At 37.6% G+C, this 20,578-nt stretch overlaps 1 protein-coding gene across 1 annotated transcript in view; it reads right to left on the minus strand.

Moving 5' to 3' along the window:
• Positions 1-20,578, minus strand: part of LOC140241855 (ribonuclease P protein subunit p30-like) — a 59,203-nt gene that overhangs the window by 13,505 nt on the left and 25,120 nt on the right. The window contains exons 3-7 of the mRNA XM_072321606.1: positions 17,886-17,939; positions 10,622-10,696; positions 6,726-6,881; positions 1,970-2,116; positions 745-782 (exon numbers count right to left, since the gene is read on the minus strand). Coding sequence (XP_072177707.1) covers positions 745-782; positions 1,970-2,116; positions 6,726-6,881; positions 10,622-10,696; positions 17,886-17,939 — 470 coding nt within the window. The remainder of the gene's footprint in view (positions 1-744; positions 783-1,969; positions 2,117-6,725; positions 6,882-10,621; positions 10,697-17,885; positions 17,940-20,578) is intronic.

The raw sequence follows: 20,578 nt of genomic DNA on the forward strand, positions 1-20,578 counted from the left end.
TATCAAAACCCCAGGACAGAAAAAAAAAGAATATCAATAATGCACAAAAAGTGAGCATTTAACCATCTTGAGCACATTTATTTATTCTTTATTTATCTTTTCTTTTTTTCTTTTATTGTCAAGTGCATTACCTGAATGTGAAATCTTTCAGATTAAGTATTTGGCTAATGCATGTGACCGCATGTTTAATAGCATTTTACAGTTAAAAAGGTCCAATCTTTCTCTGATTTTTGGTTGCATGTACTGTTCTCTACACAAACAATTATTGCTGCAAAAATAAAATATATATTTTAAGGGATAACGAACTTCTGCTCGTTCGATTTGTTGTGAACGGTGAACGAGGAACGATGCACACATAAATGCTGCATGTCTTTCGTAGAAGTAATTCATTAACACCTGCGATAGAGCGCATAACTTCTCTGCGGCATGGAACATGGGTATAAAGGAGAGATTCTTGTTTCTTCTCCTTACGTAACACCTCCCTGAGTAGACACATGCTTAAATTTCAGCAAATCCCACAAACTGACATAAAATCTTAACTTTCTGATATGGGGGGGGGGGGGTGAGGTATTCATTCTAAATAATTTCAAAGAAATGACCAATTTTACATTTTTAAAGTCATACTAAGTGATAATGTTAAGATAGGTAACAAACATACAAAATGAATGTATTACATAACAAAAAGTTGCATGCAAATGAGATTATTAAAATACACCTGCATCTGACAACGTTAGACAAGGATACAGGTTGGCTACATCATGTGGGCCTCTGAGATCCATCACCTATCATAATGAAAGAAAAAAAAATTGAATGAAACAAAATGCACAAAGATCATCTACGTATTCTTCTATTTTGCTTTGTTTTCGTTTTTGGTCTGGCTACATAATCAGTTATCTACTGACATGTATAATATTTACCAGTAAAATGCAACAAATGGATTACAACTGCAACTCATTTCAATGACACAATTGAAGTATACAAGCCCTCTGATCCATAACCATAACACAGACAAAGAACCATTGGGTCTAGCCCTAACCCGAGTATAGCAAATTTATCTTCTACATATCTATTTATTTACCTCTTTCATAGAGCATTTCTGGTTTTATAGAAGAATTTTTAGGATTCTCCAATTTGGGGGTTCAAGGCATCATGGGGGCCCCTAAGATAGGCATGATGCCCATTTGTGCAAAAACAAGTACTACACTACTACATAATCCTAGCAATATTTGCCAAGCTTGGTGAACATTTGCCCTGCATTTTCAAGATGACAAAAATGTAAAAACTGGTGACCAATTTGGTCCCAGTTCTAAGAGGGCACCCCGGGATCAACCATGAACAAACTTGAAATGACAGTTACACTTTCCACAAAATTGATTACGGACGAAAGGACGGACGGACAACCCGAAAACATAATGCCTCCGGGCGACACTTAGGTGGCAGAGGCATAAAAAAGGAACGCCAAATCATCAGTGAGGGTGGTATAGTAATCAGGAGAAAATCTATAAAAACCTGTGCTTTATCAAAGGCAATTTGATGAGTAATAAAAAGAATAAAGGCACATACATTTGAAAAATTATAGGAGGGGGCCTGCACCCCTTGTGCCCCTGCCTGGATCCACCACTGCTGTAGATAAAATTGGTCACAAAAGCCCACTTGAGCTGATGGCTGATGCACAGCAAGCTAAAATTGAACATTTCACAGATAACTAAGTTGTACAGTGCACTCCTGTTATCAAGAACACATTTATACACTAAATTCCAGTTACAACAAAGTAAAAATTCAGACCGCAACATTATCCCCTCTGTGTTTTTTATTATTTGTTTGCTTATGATGAATTTCAATATAACAAATGAAAACATACATTTCTCAGAGCATCATTATATAAGCAGTGACGGTCATTTTGAAAAAACACAAAGATTCTTGTGTGTAGATGTGAACTCACTTCCATTGGTACTCACTCAATACTCACATTTCCCGCATCACTGCTAAGGATGATATTCTTTCCTTTACAAGCTGCAACCAGGGTTAGAGCATTGTGGAAAATGCTCTTTCTGAGGCTGGCATCCCTTATGGCTGGGGAATAGCAGATTTCAAAATGTACACCTCTCTCTATTGCCTGAACAAAATGAAATGAAAACAGTTTTTATAAGTGGCCATTCATAACTGCTTTACCACTTTCCTGCGCTATCCAACAAAGTGGTTAAAATGTTGACCACAGCGTGATATGATAACAAAGCATCAAACTTACATCCATCACCCACTGTCATTGATGAATCAAATCATTTTAAAATGGTGTTCCTCCTGCACAAAATAAATAGTCAAAATTAAGAACTTGCTGTGCAAGGAGTCAATCATTACATTTATGGAGATGTGTTACTGTGTTAATTCCATGTATATAATGCCACAAAGGTACTAACTAATTTTTGTATGGTTTGGACCTACAACTGGAATGGTAACAGGATACTTTTTTTTTTAACCACCAGCAATGAATTTTATGTTTCCCCATACACAGGAATCCTGTCATGATGAGGTTGCCAGGTCCTGCTACCTAATCAAATACCTAAGCTTAGCTGCTACTGTGTGTAGAATGAATGTACAAACTTTAAGCTCAACTCCAATCCAATATACACATTCAATTTGATGCATAGAGTAAAATAAACAAAACAGAAAGTTGGATGTGTTGTTTCATTGGCATCAAACTGCATATAATCAAGTAAAGGAAACTTCCAGGCTTAAAGGTAGGGGATACCTTTTACAGACCTCCCAAAATGCAGCAAAACATTAAATGTGAACCTCAGGGGACTTGTTTAGGCCACTTCTGAGAAATTTGGAAGTCAACAGTTATCTACAATTTGAATAATGCACAAAACTCAACTACTCAGTAGTTCTGTGTGTCAGCCACACTTAAGCCTTTTTGTTGCAGTCTTCTGTATTTTTTTTTAATCTATAAACACAAATCTAAAAGTATAAGAGCTGATGAAATAACATATAGAGTGTGTGGCAAGAATGTATATAGAAATGTTTGTAAGTTTTGATGAACTTTCTTCACAAAATATACATGATGGACACACATGCAGTGCATGGGTCTGCAAAGGTAGCCTAGTAATGTACTGGAATTTACGGTCAGCCCCGAAAAAAATTCAATTCAAAATCTAACGGTCAATAAAAACGTACTAATTGTTACCTTCCACTTTCAATACTTATGGGAGTTTCTAAAATGATACTCTCTTCAACATACCACTGTATTTATACAACTCTTCATTTAAGGCATGCAAATGGGATTCCCTACCTTTAAAGGAGAATAAAGTTTAACCTCTGAATAATATCTTTCTTTCATTTATCCTATGCCTTGTCCGCCTTGGACTACTTAACATAACAATGTCGGAATTTCGGAGCTTGGGTATTTGTTCCATGTTCATTGTGTCACTGCCGGCAACCAGGGACAGCCTGGTGGTAGTGTCGCTGCCCGGAAAGCAGTAGATGACAGGTTCGAGTCCCATTGGTTCCTTTTTTCCAACATGTTTGTTAATTTACAGATCAGCAGTTGCGATCTTAACAAATTTAATTTGTAGAGGGAGACAAACTGAAGAAACTCACACCTGAAAGTTTAACCCACTTCTTTTGGGAACCTTCATGTTTACTTCTGTTATGCTGCCCAGAAAAATGGCTTTGATAGAAAGATTAGAGTTTCTTCTATCAATGTGTTTTCTTTCTATATGAAAACTGCATGTATTGCAGTATCATTTGCCTTTTTTCCAATGTATTGTGCACTTGTTTTGCTACAACACTCCTATGATGAAGATAGCAAGCAAGGCTGAGCTCAGGAGATTCTGACTTTCACTGACCCCATTTGTGTATAACAAAAGAGCTTGTGAACCCATCAGCACACACTCTATTCATACCTCGTGCCCTATCGATATTTTCATTGTTTGATAGCACATGTAGTTGACTGTGGAAATGGGATACATGTACAGCTTGACCTCTTTTACACAGGTGGATATCAACCCGTCTGTTCTCTGTCGACGGGCAAAAAGAATCTCATTTGTGGGCAATGAAGGCTCTTCGAGAACTGCGGGAGGAATGGGTTAAAATACAAGTTTAGGGCTTCTTACAGCTGACATTACCTTTGAATTGACCAAACACACCACAGGGCTTGTTTGACATATATTTGAGAAAATCTACCATAAAATCAAACAATTAAGTGCTTAGATCTTGCATGAAGCTGTATGCAGCCATTTTGTTTAGACTTCCTGGGAAATATGATGTTTTTGTGCTGGACATGTGTGTGATTGGTTACTGGAGCCTACACTCACTACTAAAAATGTTTATAGTTGTCATTCCATCATTATAAACTAGAAATGTCACCACAGTGACTGGTATGCCTCCGCCATAATGCAGGGTTCTCCCAATAGGTCTAAGTACAGGTAGGCCTATGTCTTGACAATGTTGAGACAACATTTTCATTTCATTGGCAAAAAAATAATAATCAACAAATAAAATGACATGTTTGTCACAAATGTGTTGAGTGTTAACTCTCCTTGAACTAGGTTTCATTTAGAAGGATGGCTAAATTGTTTATTCTAAAGAGAGCAGGTACTCGGGAATTCGAGCATTTTCACTTGACCCTTACCCCTATGACCCCCCTGACCAACAATTCTTCAAATAATCCCTAACTAAACAGGTTACATCCATTTTCATGATAATACTTTGAGCTACTTTCAGAATATGGAAAAAATTGTAATATGTGTACATTTTCCTTTGACCTGTGACTCCACGTCCAAAATCATTCCTTACAGAATCATTGTGCAGTAACCTAGTTTTTTAGATTCAAGCATTGAGTAATCTACAATGTACGGAGAAAAAGTGTAATTCAGCATTAGAATAGTAGAATTTTAGCATTGTACCCTGACCTTTGACCCTTGACCTTTGACCCCATGATCTCAAGATTCCCAAGAGAATCATTGTTAGGCAGTACATGCATATGTACCAAATTTCATAATACCATTTATTAGCCATTTCCGAGATACAACAGTATGGAGAAAAAGTCAAATTCTAGCATTTCACTTGACCTTTGACCTTGTAGCATTTTAAAAACTTTCCAAGAAAATCTTTATCTGGTAATACATGTACACACCATGCTCTAAGAAAATACCTTCAGGCATTCAGGGGGGGGGGGGGGGGAAATAGTGAAATTTTGAGTATTTGACCTTGACCTCGAGTGTACGTACCCAAATGTTGATAAGCACAACTTCGTCCACTCATACACCAAATTTCATTACGATACTTTGCACTGTTTTTAAGTTATGCTGTCCAAAAAAATTCATTACAGACGAAAGGACGGACGGAAGGACAGATGGGAGGACAGATGGGAGGACAGACAGATGGACGGAAGGATGGATGGACAACCCAAAAACATTATGCCTCTGGCGACACTTCATGGCGGAGGCATAGAAATATTTCTTATTAAATATTATATAACCTTTTCAACTCTCTAAATTTCATTTTTTTTTCTTTTCTTGTTTAAGAGCATGAATTACATCAAAAAGTTTACACCATCAAATTGATCATCTAGCTCCAAAATATCCACATAAGTGGACTACACGTTTTCGCTAGTGTAATCAGTACCATAAAATGCTACTTCTCTCATTTCACTCATTCGTGCTATTTGTTCTGGATCAAAAGTTTCGGTGTTTTAACATTATAATTTATATCATCGGTTATTTCCAAATTTGATACCTTTGCATATATATACATGTATAATGGCTGGCCCATTGGCTCAGCTTCCCCTATCCCTCCAGACGGCATGGTGAACAATCAGTGGTACTGCTGTAGCAACTGTGAGCCACTAGACTCAGCTTTGCATTGCCGATGTTGCCATGGAGATTTTTACAGATTTTATAATTTTGGGGGGTTTGGGCCCCCCTGGAGGCCCCCTGGGTGGGGCATGGTGCCCATTTTAATAAAAAATTGAGATCCTAACCCCCTAGGGATGTTACCTGCCAAGTTTGGTGAAAATCGGTCTTGGGGTTTTCAAGAAGAAGATGAAAATGTAAAAAGTTTACGCACGACGGATGACGCACGGCGGACGACGCACGACAGACGCCAGACGAGGAAGATCGCAATAGCTCACTTGAGCCTTCGGCTCAGGTGAGCTAACAAAGCAACACATTAAGCAGCCGAGAATGAATGCACTCGTTCTTCACCACTGCGTGTACAGCTCACATGTACCGGTATTAGCAGCATTTCACAGTACAGCGCAATTTTTGTCATTTCTTCATGGGGGGTCTCTGTATTCCCAGACAAAATGGCAGCCCACTTAAGACTGAATACACATCTTGTAGCAGATGATGATTACATTTTAAAAGGGAAGTTAGCTTTGTTATTTGGGGTCTAAAAATTTGCCAGATACATCAAACTGTAGGTAATAATGTTCTCTATTCAGATAAATGCAAAACCTTCATTCTCCTTTAACAATTTCATAAAACAGTTGCATAGGTCACAAGCATGCATAGTGTATGTTGTGATCCTATGAGGTGATGATGCTCTCTCTTCACAAGTCTTCCACTGACCTGCACATATATCTTCATTACACCCCTTATGTTACTGTTGTTATTTGAAGGGAAGTACAAAAGAAAAGGTTATATTCCAAATTATTTCTGAATTTGATAGCTTTCCTTTTTTAACTACATTTTGCATCATAATCCTCATCTCCAAAATATGTTTACCGGTTTGATTGAGTGGTGCTTGAAGAAAAATGGCAGCCTGGTCGTAATATCACAGGATATGATGTCAATCTCCAATTCAGTGCATGCTTTGTGGAACATCTTCTCATTAGTTGGTCTGACAGCTAGAAGGTCATAGGTCAATATGCTGTCACTGCGCTGTGAACAACAAACATTTTGAAACTTGACTTCATGCAGTGTTAAAAAGTGTGATGCTAGACAAGTTAACAACTTACCGTAAATCAGAAGGTAATGCAAGAGTTACCTTTAGATAAAAACAATTTTAAGCACTCTGTAAGAATATTTAGCAGCTGCTGTTCCAGTATCATCTAAGGTTTAGAATGCAGCAGCTCTGCAAACGAAGATGCCAAACAAACATGTGGGGATGGAGTGCAACCAAATAAGGACCCTGCCAGGCTAAGGCTTTATTTGCATATGATTGTGCTTGAATTGAATTTGAATTTGAATTTGAATTTGAATTGAATTTGAATCTGAATTTATTTATTCCATTTCCATTTTTACATTTACATTGCATTGTTGTTTACATATTGACACATAGTATTACAGTAATATATCAGCATGAATTGACAGAATATAGGGTACTAATGCAAACGGAAATGGGGTGACCCAAGTAAAAGCATAGCTTGTCAAATTTGTAGGTCACCATGACGAGTAATATTCATAATTATGTATATGAATATACCATATATACAGACTCCTGAAACATAAATATAACTTGTACATATTTACATCCTAAAGGTAGTAAACATGAATGAGAAATAGAGGGAGAGAACGAGAGAACGAGAGAAGTAGAGGAAATAAAGTGAGAACCGAAGGGGGGAGAAAGGGGGAAGAAAAAGAAAGAAAGAAAGAAAGAGAGAAAAAAAAATTGCTTTGAAAACATATGCCAATGTAATAATTGTGGCATGCTAATGTAATAATTTTTGCATGGCAATATAATTACTGTGGCACGATGATAGTTTCTGCAAAGAAAAAAACAAAAGATAATGAACTAGAGAAGCACTCTAAGAGCGCAGACCTTCGCCAAGCAGTTATTTCCACCAATGATCTTGTTCTTCCATTGGGATCAGTGATTTCCACCCATACGTATGCATGCTGAAAGTTGCCCAATTTCCCAATATAGAAGCCTTTTGTTACCTAAAGTTGCCTAAAGTACACAAAATGTACGATGTACACAAAACGTATGCAGAAAGGACACAGCGGATGAGCAAAATTTTGAGGATGGCTCCATCCGCTTTCATCCGCTCCAGAAATTGACAAAATTGGCGAAAAGTGGCCAAAAAAAAAAAAAAACGGAAAAAGAACAGACGTGGGTAGTATTTCGATTCCGTTTGCTTTATGTGATGGCACTACGCGAGGGCTTCAAAACTTCTATAAACACAGAATTTTGAACCTTTGACTTCTTTGCCCTTTGACCTTGATTTTTGACCTGTATTGTACATTTTGCTACAAAATGCTACTCCTTCGCCATTTCTAACCTGATTTCGATTCCGTTTGCTTTATGTGATGGCACTAGGTGAGGGCTTCAAAACTTCTACACAAAATTTTGACCTTTGACCTTGATTTTTGACCTGTATTGTACATTGGCTACAAAATGCTACTTCCGGCAGGGACATATATTACGCACCGCGTAATTTCTACTTTTCCTTGTTAGAAGTGAAATAAAGCAATCTGATGTCATTCCCCACTGTGTACTATACGGTCTATAGAGGGGACCAATCAATGGGAGGGTGGGACGGGGATACCCCTCACATATTCGAGGGAACTTTTTCATTTTTAGAACTGAAATTCAATGATCTGACGATCACTTTTGCTTGAATATCTGGAAATTTGTCAATCTGAGAGAAGTGTAGTAGGTATGTGGAAGGAGACCAAGTAGGAGGATGTGGGAGGGGGTAAGCCCTATACCTCCTCCTCCTACATGAGGAAGATTTTGCATTTTTGTAATTGCAGTTTACGATCTGGTGCACACATTTTGTGGCAAATTTGGAAAAAATTGTCAATCTTTGAAATGTAGCCATAGTCTATGCATGGGAGGGGGAGGGGCAGGGGAAGACATGAGAGGGCTACCCCCAACCTTCCCATACAAGGGAGTTTGTGCATTTTTACCTCCGCCAAAGGAGGGTTTTTTTTTTCTTTGTCATTTTTTTTTTTTGTTGGTTTGTTTGTCTGTGTGCAAAATAACTCTAAAAAGTTGTGAACGGATTTAGATGAAATTTCCAGGAAAGGTTGAGAATGACACAAGGAACAGATGATTAAATGAATAAATTAAATAAATGATCTGGGAATTTTTTAATGGATTTTATGAAGGATTTTCAATATTTTGGCAGGTAGAATTAATGAACTTGGGAGTTCAAGCTGCACATTTTTTGAAGTTTTCATATGTGCACTAAAGTGATGCGTGCTATAGTTTCTGCTAGGGCGAGGCGTGCAATGCAGCTGGAAGTTGATGACGTAACAAGAGGCTTCTATACTGGGAAATTGGGGGACTTTCAGCATGCATACATATGGGCAGAAATCACTGATCTCTTTGGAAGAACAAGATAAGTGGTGGAAATGAACTGCTTCATGGAGGTCTGCGCTCTCAGAGTGCTTGAACTCTAGTTTAAGGACATTCCTCAGTTAAAGTGAAGTCCATGTCATTTTCTTCACACTTTCCATACCATAAGTTTGACCCATCTGAAGCCCAAATATGCAAATAAAACCACAGGTTCATGTGCTTGTTTTCCTTCTACGAGACTTTGATGAATATGACATTCTGCCGTCCAGTACAGAAATGATAGCATTGCAGGATGAAGGCTATAGGCAACAAAATCTGCGATGGCGAATTTAAATCCCTATAATTCTTTCAAAATCAACTTAATTTTCTCCAAATTTGCAAGAATTGCGGAGAAAGGTACCCAAACAAGGAAAAAGTTTGAATGTTGGGGATTACACTCTCATTCTTGTTGTACCAAAGTATCCTGCTAAAGCAACTCCCAATAAAGGGTTGAGCACTGCACAATTTCACCATGCCTGAACAAAAATGTCTAGATGATCAGCTCCACAGTCATGACAATTACCAGTACTTGCATAAAATACACCCTATCCTAAAGATGCTTTATTTCAAAGTTAGAAGTTGGCAAGCAGGTACTTGTCCCTGAAGTTAACCTTGGTGTAAAGTAGGTTTAAAATATAGGGAAATTGCTGCCTCCATATTAATAAAATGTGACCCTGCATCACAAAACCAAAAAAAGTTGCCAGACATGGATTTTTAGTTAAGAGCAGATTCTGAAAAAGCAGATTTTAAGCTTTAAAATGATGTATAACTCGATTCAAATTGACTATCCTAATCTATCCTAATACTGGAAAGTCAAAGAAAGCACACACTCCAGTAAAGTGTGAAGTGAGAAAAGAGGCTCTGAAGTACAGGATCTATTCAAGCGCTTAATCTTTACCAAGCCATGCTAGCCGTGCTAGCTGTGCGATGAATGGGGCAAAAACCAGGATGTAAACCACCAGAGCAACAACAATGTAGGGATTAAGCTGAAATTAAGCATGCTTTATTAACACATTCTGTCCATGAGTAATTACCAACTTTCAAAGCAGTAGCATTATTATTCCAAAGTTATTAGAGTTGAAAGTGAAAAGTATGTACAGGGTTTTTAAAAAGAGTGTTCTATAAAAACTGCTAAAAACAATATTCCTCTTCGCTTTACACGTATGATCCCAAACTTTAGCGTAATGTAGAAGAAGACTTGCTCTTTCAGAAAATATGAAAAACTTAAGATTGGCTAGTTTGACCCATTTCACCTATTTCTAGTCCTCACACAAAATCAGTGCTTGTTACTTTTTGTTGGTTTTGTGATACACAGTCACAAGTTATTTTATGTACTTACAAGTGCAATAGTTTGAGCTGCATCGTGTAGAGTTGCAGTGAGTCTTTTCAGAGAATGCAGCCCTCTACCTTTCACCTGTTATTAAAGTAGACATTCATAGGAATTTGATAACAATAAAACTTGGAATATGGGAATTCCAATGTATAATGAAGGTATTAAATCATATATCATGAGAGAAAACTGTTTTGCTATTTCGCATTCGCTATTCAAAACTCGGTCCTCGGAGCGTTCGGAAGACCCCACTGAATGGTCCGCCAGAATGCTCTTGCCTGATGACGTCACGCACTGGATATGTAGTCTCCTAGTGTCTACATGTTCCATAGGTATCATATGGAGAAGAGCGGGAAATTGTTCAAAAGCATGTCTTCACAGCCTCATAAATTCAATATTTCAGTCTCTGGGTACATTTCTTGCACATCTACATGTAGATCATAGCACTCGCTTCTCTTCAATCATAATATTTATGACTGCTAATATTTTTAATAATTTTACATAGGACCTAATTACGTGATTTGCTGCAATTGAAAGGTGAGTGTTTGTGTTCGTGCTGCATGATTACTGACTGTGTGACGATGTGCACTAAAAGAACATTCAAGCCTGTTTCTCGTGTCTTCGATGCAAACTTCGCGTTATTTTCGTTTCATTTTTTTTTTTGGGGGGGGGGTGAGGGTGGGGATGGTTTCTCTATTTTCATGTCACAACATCTCCCTAACATTACGAATGATTTGTTCTTTTGCATTTTTTTTATTTCTTTTCTCACCATGCAGTTCGTCTACTGTCCTCAATCAATATCTTTGCAAAGAGGTGGTGTGCTTTTTCTCTCTACGTTGTAGCAACAAATAACATTCTATTAGGCCTACTTGTATCCTATAAACCTCTGTACAGTACAGCTGGGGTGCTGGTTGACTGAAAGATCGGTCTGTAACTTGTCCGTGTGTTCTGTAGAGAATGCGTCTGGCTTCATGGAATCCTTTTATACAAGGGACCCCCAAAAAACTAGAAATGTCGCTAAGGCGACTGGTATGCCTCCGCCATAATGCATGATTCTCCAAATAGGTCTATAGTACATGTGGACAATGTGTGATTACATTTTCACAAAATTGGCAAAATATTAAAATGACAAGTTTGTCACAAATGTGTTGAATGTTCACCTTCCTTTCGGACCTACATATGTAGGTTTAATTGGATGAATAGGAGAGCATGTATTTGGGGATTTAAGGACTTTAACTTGACTTCGACCCATTCATAAGTTTATGCATTGAGTAATTTTCAAGGTATGGAGAAAAAGTGCAATTTCTGTATTGAAAAGTACATTGTTACCATTTTCATCTAGCCTTTGACCCTAAAATTCATAGGATAATCACTGTCAGGCAGAACATGCATAAATATGTAGAAAGTTGAAGATAACTTGAGCCACTTCCGAGATATGGAGGAAAAAGTTAGTTCAGCGCTTTCCCTTCATCTTTGACCTTTTGACCTTTGAGGCCAAAAAAAAAGAGCAATTTTCAGATTCTCCAGAGAATCTCCATTCATACACCAAGTGTAAAAAAAAATAATCCTGCTGGCATTGCATAAATATGAGGGAAATAGTAAAATTTTAAAGTGTTGCCCTTGACCTTTGACCCCTGACCTTTGACCCATGAACCCTAGATAATCACTGCCAGTCAGTACATGTATATATACTATGTTCCATGAAGATACAGTTTGTACCTTGAACAATTTCCAAGTTACGGAGAAAAAAGTGAATTTTTAATATTTTACTTGACCTTTTGACCTTTGACCTCTTGACCTCATGACCCCAAACTTTCACCAGAGAATCTTAATTGGGTAATACATGTATACACTATGTTTCAAGAAAATATCTTCAGGCATTACATAGATATGGTGGAAATAGTGAAATTTTACGTATTTGACCTGGACCTTTGACCTTTAACCTTGAGCATGTGCACCCAAAAGTTGATAGGCACAACTTCACCCCCTAATACACATACATGCCAAGTTTCATTAGGATACCTCAAAAGGTTTTTTAGTTACGCTGTCCACAAAATTCATTACGGAAGGACGGACGGACGGACGGACAACCCGAAAACATAATGCCTCCGGCACCACTTCGTGGCGGAGGCATAAAAAAAGAATGATAAGAAGAATTCATCTAAGCTGACGAATTTTTCTGTCAAGGGTGTTTGTACTAATATAAAGTGTGATAATTTTACTGAGGTGTTCAGCTCAAATGTAAATGGTGATGATGTCTGATGAAAGTGGTTCTGAATGTTTGGGAACTGTGTGACTTGATTGATCATAATCATTCCCTTTGCAACTTTTTCTTTCAATCTCCCTTCTCGCATGTCACTCATTCGTATATTTCCTCCCCATGAATGATGAACAAAAATGAGGCCCTTCTACATTGCAGCAAACAAAGATCACACCCACTTCTTATATTTTGAAGCAAGTTAGGCCGAATAATGGTGAATAGGAAAAGCATAAATGATGCAGAAACAAGTGGTGCGTTACATTTGCCGACTCACACCTCCTTGATACAAGCACGTGTTATGCACATCCTGCTTAGCGAGCGCTGGTTACTTCGCTCAGCTGGTTTGCGCCCGAACAGTGCAGAGCCGCAACACCACGCGGATAAATATTGCCTACATGAGATCACGAGCTGCCTGAGAATGTGAGATGCAGCACATATCACAGTTGAATATGTCCCTAAAAATCTCCCCTTATACCCTTATTTGATATTTTGTCGCTTTTTGGAGCTCATCATGAGCTCATCATGACACATATCATTACATGTTCAGTTACCAATCTTTTTCCTTACATCTTCATGTTTTTGCATAAGAGCTAGGGTTTATATGACTCGAATAAGCTATGACGTACTAGCATCAAAGACGTAAGAAAATAACTGCGCAGTAGTCATCTAAATCTCTTGATTTTGAGAAATATGAGTAAAAGTAGAATAAAAGGTGGGAAAAGAAATCTTCTTCCATTGTTGCTTATATTTTACAAGTTAAAAATTGACACCATTCAAGCTTTCAATAAGAAAATATAAAGCTAGAGAGTCACATAGTACTTCCATTGACATGCACACAAATTCACCGAGCAGAGTTCGCAATTTCAGTGCGTGATGTCAGGCAAAATGTGCGGCTTTCTTAACGCATTGGGGGTATTCAGGCTCTATCAGAACGCCGCATTTCTGTGACCGTTTTGCATCTTCTAGAATATCTAAAGTGACGAAACGTCACCTCATTACACTCTACGACTTCTGAGCTTCTCATTGATGTCCAATTGCAAAAATTGAGCTTTCGCTTTGAATTTCACTTGATTAATATTCTAAACATATGACCCCTATTAGATACCATGATTTATGACCACTGTGTACATAATTATGTATATGCCCCACATCACAGAATAAGACCTCTGGTAGAGAAATGCCCCGACTCTTAAAACAATCAGGTGTGTAGCAAACAAACAAACTTGGCAAATTTGACTGCAATAGCACAGTCTACACTATTGTAATACCGGTAGAATGAAGGTACAGGTGTGAAAAAATGTCTGGAACATAAATCTATTTCAGATAAGTTGCACTCCATGGTGTTCTTATGGGTGAGGATGGACAGAAATGCTTTTGCAAACCAAGATTTTTATTTTAATGCTTGTTTTACTGCCTTTCTATGTCATCCTTTTATTCCATGCAGAATTTTCCCCTTGTCAAAGCAAGTACAAGTTACTAATACCGCATTCACATTGGCTATTAGATTTAAGCCGCGACTGATGCAAGGCGGTGTTCCGCACTGGTCTAGCATCAGTCGAGGCTTAAATTGTCTTCACACTGCGCTCACTGTCTCGCACAAGTTGCGCACCAACAGCGTATTATATGTGTTCTCATCGAAGCGGATTAACACCGCATGAAACTACACGTACATGTGAGGGCAGCATAAAAGCTGATCATTCTTCTGTTTACTAGTATTTTCACTGCATGTGTAACGGAACTATACTGTTACCGTTCCATGGCATGTATGTGCCAGCTGTTTATGTTGCTATTTTACCTAATCTAGTACAGTGAAACCCCGTTATAACGAGTTCGGTGAATATAACGAGGAACCGCTTATAACGAGGTGATCGCGTCGGTCCCGTTTTCCTTTGCGTGTAAATCTATGGCAGAACGAATCGGTTATAACGAGTTCGGTTATAACGAGATTCCAGTTATAACGAGGACAATTTCGGTGCATCGTGACAAAGAAAAACATAAGCAATTTGATCGGATATAACGAGGTTCCATTTCTTGACTAAATTGCCACTTTCAAACACGCGACAAACGAAACATTGAAAACTGAATTCACGCTATCCACGTCTTTTTCCCGTTTTGCAGAGAACCGGTCCTTCCATGTTTTCTTCTAAACCACGCGATAAGACACAGGAATGCCTTATGATGTTCCTACTAAATTATTAACATAATCTTTCGCTTTTCTTTTTCGCGAGATACGCGTGCGTGATATTAGGCAAAAAAAAAAAAAATTGTTGCATTGGCGTAACATGAGATTTTCAAATAGGGTCGGTCGGGCGGATTTTTTTTTTTTTTTTTTTTTTTTTTTTTTTTTTTTTTTTGCTACCTGCATTTTACGTGTAAAACTCGTGCTCAGCTCAGTAAACCATGGCTCCATGAGTAAACAGTTACAACTGCTGAACCAAATCTGCTGTGTTCATCTATTCTACAAATCATTTATGAGGCCGATATTACTGGAATTATACCCCTTCACAGAATTTAAAGATGTTGAAATCCCTATCATGAATGTTTTCACTTCATATTTTACTATTTTGACTTAGATAAGATAGATGCAAATTGACCCATATGTACGATCTTTTCATCGCACACGGCGATCTCTATTACAGTCCCACATATACAGATTCATGTAAGTTCTCCACACAAGAAACCTATGGCAAAACTGTGCACAATACATCGCAGTCTGAATGCTAGATCTCTCCCTCGTACATCCGATATCCCCAGAGCCGTTTCCACTTCCGGGTTTGTGCGATCGCGATCGCAATCAACAAGATATTTGATATCGATAGCAAAAAAAATAATAAAAAAACATGGGGTCGGCGGAATTTTTAGGGTCGGGCGGGTTACGCCAATGCAACATTTTTTTTTTTTTGGCCTTAGGTCAGATCACAGCGCAACGAGAAAAAAAAAAGATAACGCATCCAAAAACTTTCCATGTAGCGACACTTGTGGCCAAAAGTGGACAATTAGAATGCGTGTGCAACTCATTATATCCTTTCCATTTGTAGTTCCGACTTCCAGTTCTTTTGCTAGTTGGAAAATATGAGTTGGATGATTAAAGCCAAAATAATTAATGAAATCATCGCGATCCCGCCGGCTGACAGTAACGTAAAAATAGTTGAATAACGCATGATGTTAACGTAATTAATCGGTGTTCAGAAAAAGAAACAAACTCATTTATTACTTTGAGTAGATCTGGATTTGTTCATTATAATTTAACAAATGATAATTTAAATATGAGTGTGTGTGATTCAAGCCAAAATAATTCATGAAATCATCGTGATCTCGCCAGGTGACAGTAGCGTAAAAATACCTGAATAACGCATGTTAACCTATACTTAATCGGTGTTCAGAAAAAGAAACAAACCTATCTATTAGTTTGAATAGATCTGGAGTTGTTCATTATCATTTAACAAATTATAATATGAATATAAGTGTGTTTGATTAAAGCCGAAATAATTAATGAAATCATCGCGATCTCGCGGGGTGACAGCGTAAAAATAGATGAATAACGCATGTTAACCTGCTTAATCGGTGTTCGGAAAAAGAAACAAACGCATTTAACAGTTCAAGAATGGATGTACAAAACGCGAAGAGATTTTCGGAAGAAAATAAAGAACGCATTTTAATCCCCTCGGGCGCAACGATAATACATTGTATAAAATTACAGCCGAAATGATTCATGAAATTATCGAATTCCCGCTGGGCACCAACAGCGTAAAATACCTCGCAAGTTAACGGTATTTCATGTTACCCTGAAATCATCGCGATCTCGCCAGGTGACAGTAGCGTAAAAATAGTTGAATGACGCATGTTAACCTAAATCAGAAAAAGAAACAAATAACTTTATTAGTTTGAATAAATCTAGGTTTGTTCATTATCACAATTTTAACACTGCATTTCACAATGAAGATTTTTCTTGCTTTCAGAATGGTCTACCAGGTATACAGATTTGCGTAAAAAGGATCACAACCTTCCACATTCAATCCTGTCGCATATTTTTCAAGAACGGATGTACAAAACGCGAAGATATTTTCGGAAGAAAATAAAGAACGCGTTTTTAATCCCTTCGGACGCAACGATCACACATTGTACAAGATTACAGCCGAAATGATTCATGAAATCATCGCATTCCCGCTGTGCAACAACAGCGTAAAAATACCTCGCAAGTTACGGTAAACAACGCCTGTATGTTACTCTATTTGCGCTGGTGCTGATAAAAAAAACTTAACAAACAAGAATTACAATGAAGAAATAAATCATTTCAACCCCTACTTTTTCGTCTAATTCACAAATAATTTCCCTTTATTCTCTCAATAATAATGATCCATAGTAGTGTAATAACAATGCAAAGGATGTTCTTAAGTTTCATTGATGGGTATATGATGTCGTGCTTATGTTTTTCTTTGTTTTTGATGCATACGGTTATAATGAGGTACCGGTTATAACGAGGTAATATTGCCGGTCCCAAGGACCTCGTTATAACGGGGTTTCACTGTATTATAAAAATGCAATTTAACTGTAAATCTAATAGAATAAATATATAGAATAATTATAAGTATGAATAATATCAATAAACATGAAAAAGAAATAATATATTTTAACTAAAAACTCTGCTTTATTTGTAAATTGGCCATTTTAGCAATTTGACCACTCTGGAATTTTTTGTGTGCCTCTTGTGCACCTCTGGTGTCGATGCGTTAACTTCACAGTGGCAGCCATCTCGTATCAGCATCGCACTGACACCGCTGTCAAGCCTAGTCAGCAGGAGGATTGGTTTCAGACGGTGTTGATGAGGTGCAGTGCAGTGTGCGAGTCTTCACATTGACATCGGTGCTGCACTAGTCACGTACAAGTCAAGTGCTCAATGTGGAGTTGCATGGCCAATGTGAATGCGGTATAAGTTGTAATGCACAAAATCTCAATTATTTGAATGAGTCAATGGGTGATTAAAATTCCTCATCTACTAGTACAAGTTTTTACCTTCAGAGGGTCACATTTCCAATCAGGATCAATTGTCTCAGGAGCAGGTGGGATCTATGAAGGGATACAAATACATGAATAAACATATACTAGTCTCCTTGTTTCCAAAGATTTTCTACATAGACAGCCTGGAAAAAAAAAAAAAAAAAAAAAATATATATATATATATATATATATACACAATATATACACTTGGTGATTCTATCCTACTATGAAGAGAGCTCGATATCCTCAAAGGAAGAGCTTTAGACAGAAGTAATGAAACAAGTTCACGCAGTTGACTGCAGGTTCATCCGTATTTATCGCAACTCTGAGTTTCATGCAACCTCCATGAGGTGCAATCATCAGGCAATTATTACTTCCCAGAAATAATACCATTGAACAATGCATTGGATTGAATTGACGTGCTTTAAAGCATGTGACACCATAACAAGTTATACGGGCTAGGACCATACCCAGCTAACATTTGGACATTTTCTGAACGTTCTTGAAACCTTACAAGTTCGTTATTTGGACGTTTTGTCAAAACGAAGTAATAATTGCCTGACGACTGCGCCTCATGGAGGTTGCATGAAACTCAGAGTTGCAATAAATACGGATGAACCTGCAGTCAACCGCGTGAACTTGTTTCATGACTTCTATATACATATATACACATATATTTTCCATATGAGGCAGTAACTACAAACTGCAATTGGTATTTGCCGAAGTGCCTTACTGGTAGATCCATTCACTCTAACATGATTCAAGATTGTACTGCACTAAACTAGAACTATCACTAAATGTGCTTAATACCTCCACCTAAACCTGAGGGTTTTAGCTCATTCCACAATAATTTAGTATGTTCTTTATTGAAAAATGCTACCAAGGCAATGCACTGTTCAACATTGATTAAAGATGTGTTTTGCTCATTAAGAAATTAGTCACATTTGCCAAATCTCAATTAAAATGCTCAAAAAACTAAGGAAGTGAGCAAAATCCACTGGCAATTTGTATAATCTTCATCTTTACAAAAAACATTTTACCATGGCAACACATAGTTTCACATTGACAAAAGATGAAGTTTGCACATCTACATACATAGTAAAGCAGTCACATGTATCAAATTGCAAATGAAATGCTGAAAAACTGAGGGAGTTTGCTCAACCACAACTTTTTGTATTTTTCAGTTTAACAAAAAATGTGGTTACAATGGCAATGCATTCTTAAACATTGACAAAAGATGTGTTTTGCACATCTTAAAACTACAGTGATATAGTGACATATCTCATGTCAAATGCTCGAAAACTGGGGGAGTTAGCGCAATCCACAATAGTTTTGTGATTTTTATTTGCAAATTGTTACCATGGCAACAAATTGTTTAACGGTTATAAAAGATGAAGTTTGCACAACTTCACAGGGTGCTAAATAACTTACAATTGTATTTATACAGGGGAAACTCGGTATAACGAACACTGCTATAACGAGATATCGGTTATAACGAGGAAATTTTCCCGGTCCCAAATTTCCTTCCACACAAGTCTATGTAATATGCTACTCTTATAGCGAGATCGGCTATAACGAAATAACTGCTATAACGAGATGAATTTTGTGACTTCCAAACAAACAAAAACATAGTCAATCAAACCTGCGATAGCGAATCCACAATAGTTTTGTGATTTTTATTTGCAAATTGTTACCATGGCAACAAATTGTTTAACGGTTATAAAAGATGAAGTTTGCACAACTTCACAGGGTGCTAAATAACTTACAATTGTATTTATACAGGGGAAACTCGGTATAACGAACACTGCTATAACGAGATATCGGTTATAACGAGGAAATTTTCCCGGTCCCAAATTTCCTTCCACACAAGTCTATGTAATATGCTACTCTTATAGCGAGATCGGCTATAACGAAATAACTGCTATAACGAGATGAATTTTGTGACTTCCAAACAAACAAAAACATAGTCAATCAAACCTGCTATAGCGAGGTAAAGCAAAATGCCTTCGGTAAAGCTTTACTTCGCCTGTGCTATCATCTTCCGAGATTGTAAAGCTTGATGCGCCAAAAACTGTCTTGTACACACATAATTATTTTCTTCAGTGCACTCCAGCTAGCACTGCATGTTGTACGTGTAAGTGTGTGTGTGCGCGCACACTGATACATGCAAAAAATGTGGTGGGACGGTCACATGTCTACATGACATCATCATGACGTTTAGCAGGTGTGAGGCAATCTGATGCTGTGATTGGCCCTCTACGTAGGGAATTCCCCATCTTAACACACACACACACACACACGCAGTCATAATGTACATACAGAATGTGTCACATACACACACAGCATTGTGCAGATCATATTCAAGCTTTCCACACAACACACACCCATACGATAACCACATACCAATGCACAGACGATCTTAATACAATCGCAAGCTATATAAATTTACAAATTCAAACATCTACAATAATAAGAAACACATTCCTGATATTGAATTTCCTTGGCGAAAAACATCGTCTTACCCATAAAGCAAAGGTGAGTAATTCCCTCACACACAATATCAAGTTATCAGTATTGATTGAAATATGATGGGTGAGTCCCACATCTGCAAATTAATGTCTTTATGTTATGCCTTCTTTTATGCGTACTGATATAACGAGAAAAATGACTCGGTCCCGACCATCTCGTTATATCGAGTTTCCACTGTA

This window comes from Diadema setosum, chromosome 18, assembly GCF_964275005.1.
Source record: "Diadema setosum chromosome 18, eeDiaSeto1, whole genome shotgun sequence".
NCBI classification, from domain to species: Eukaryota; Metazoa; Echinodermata; class Echinoidea; order Diadematoida; family Diadematidae; genus Diadema; species Diadema setosum.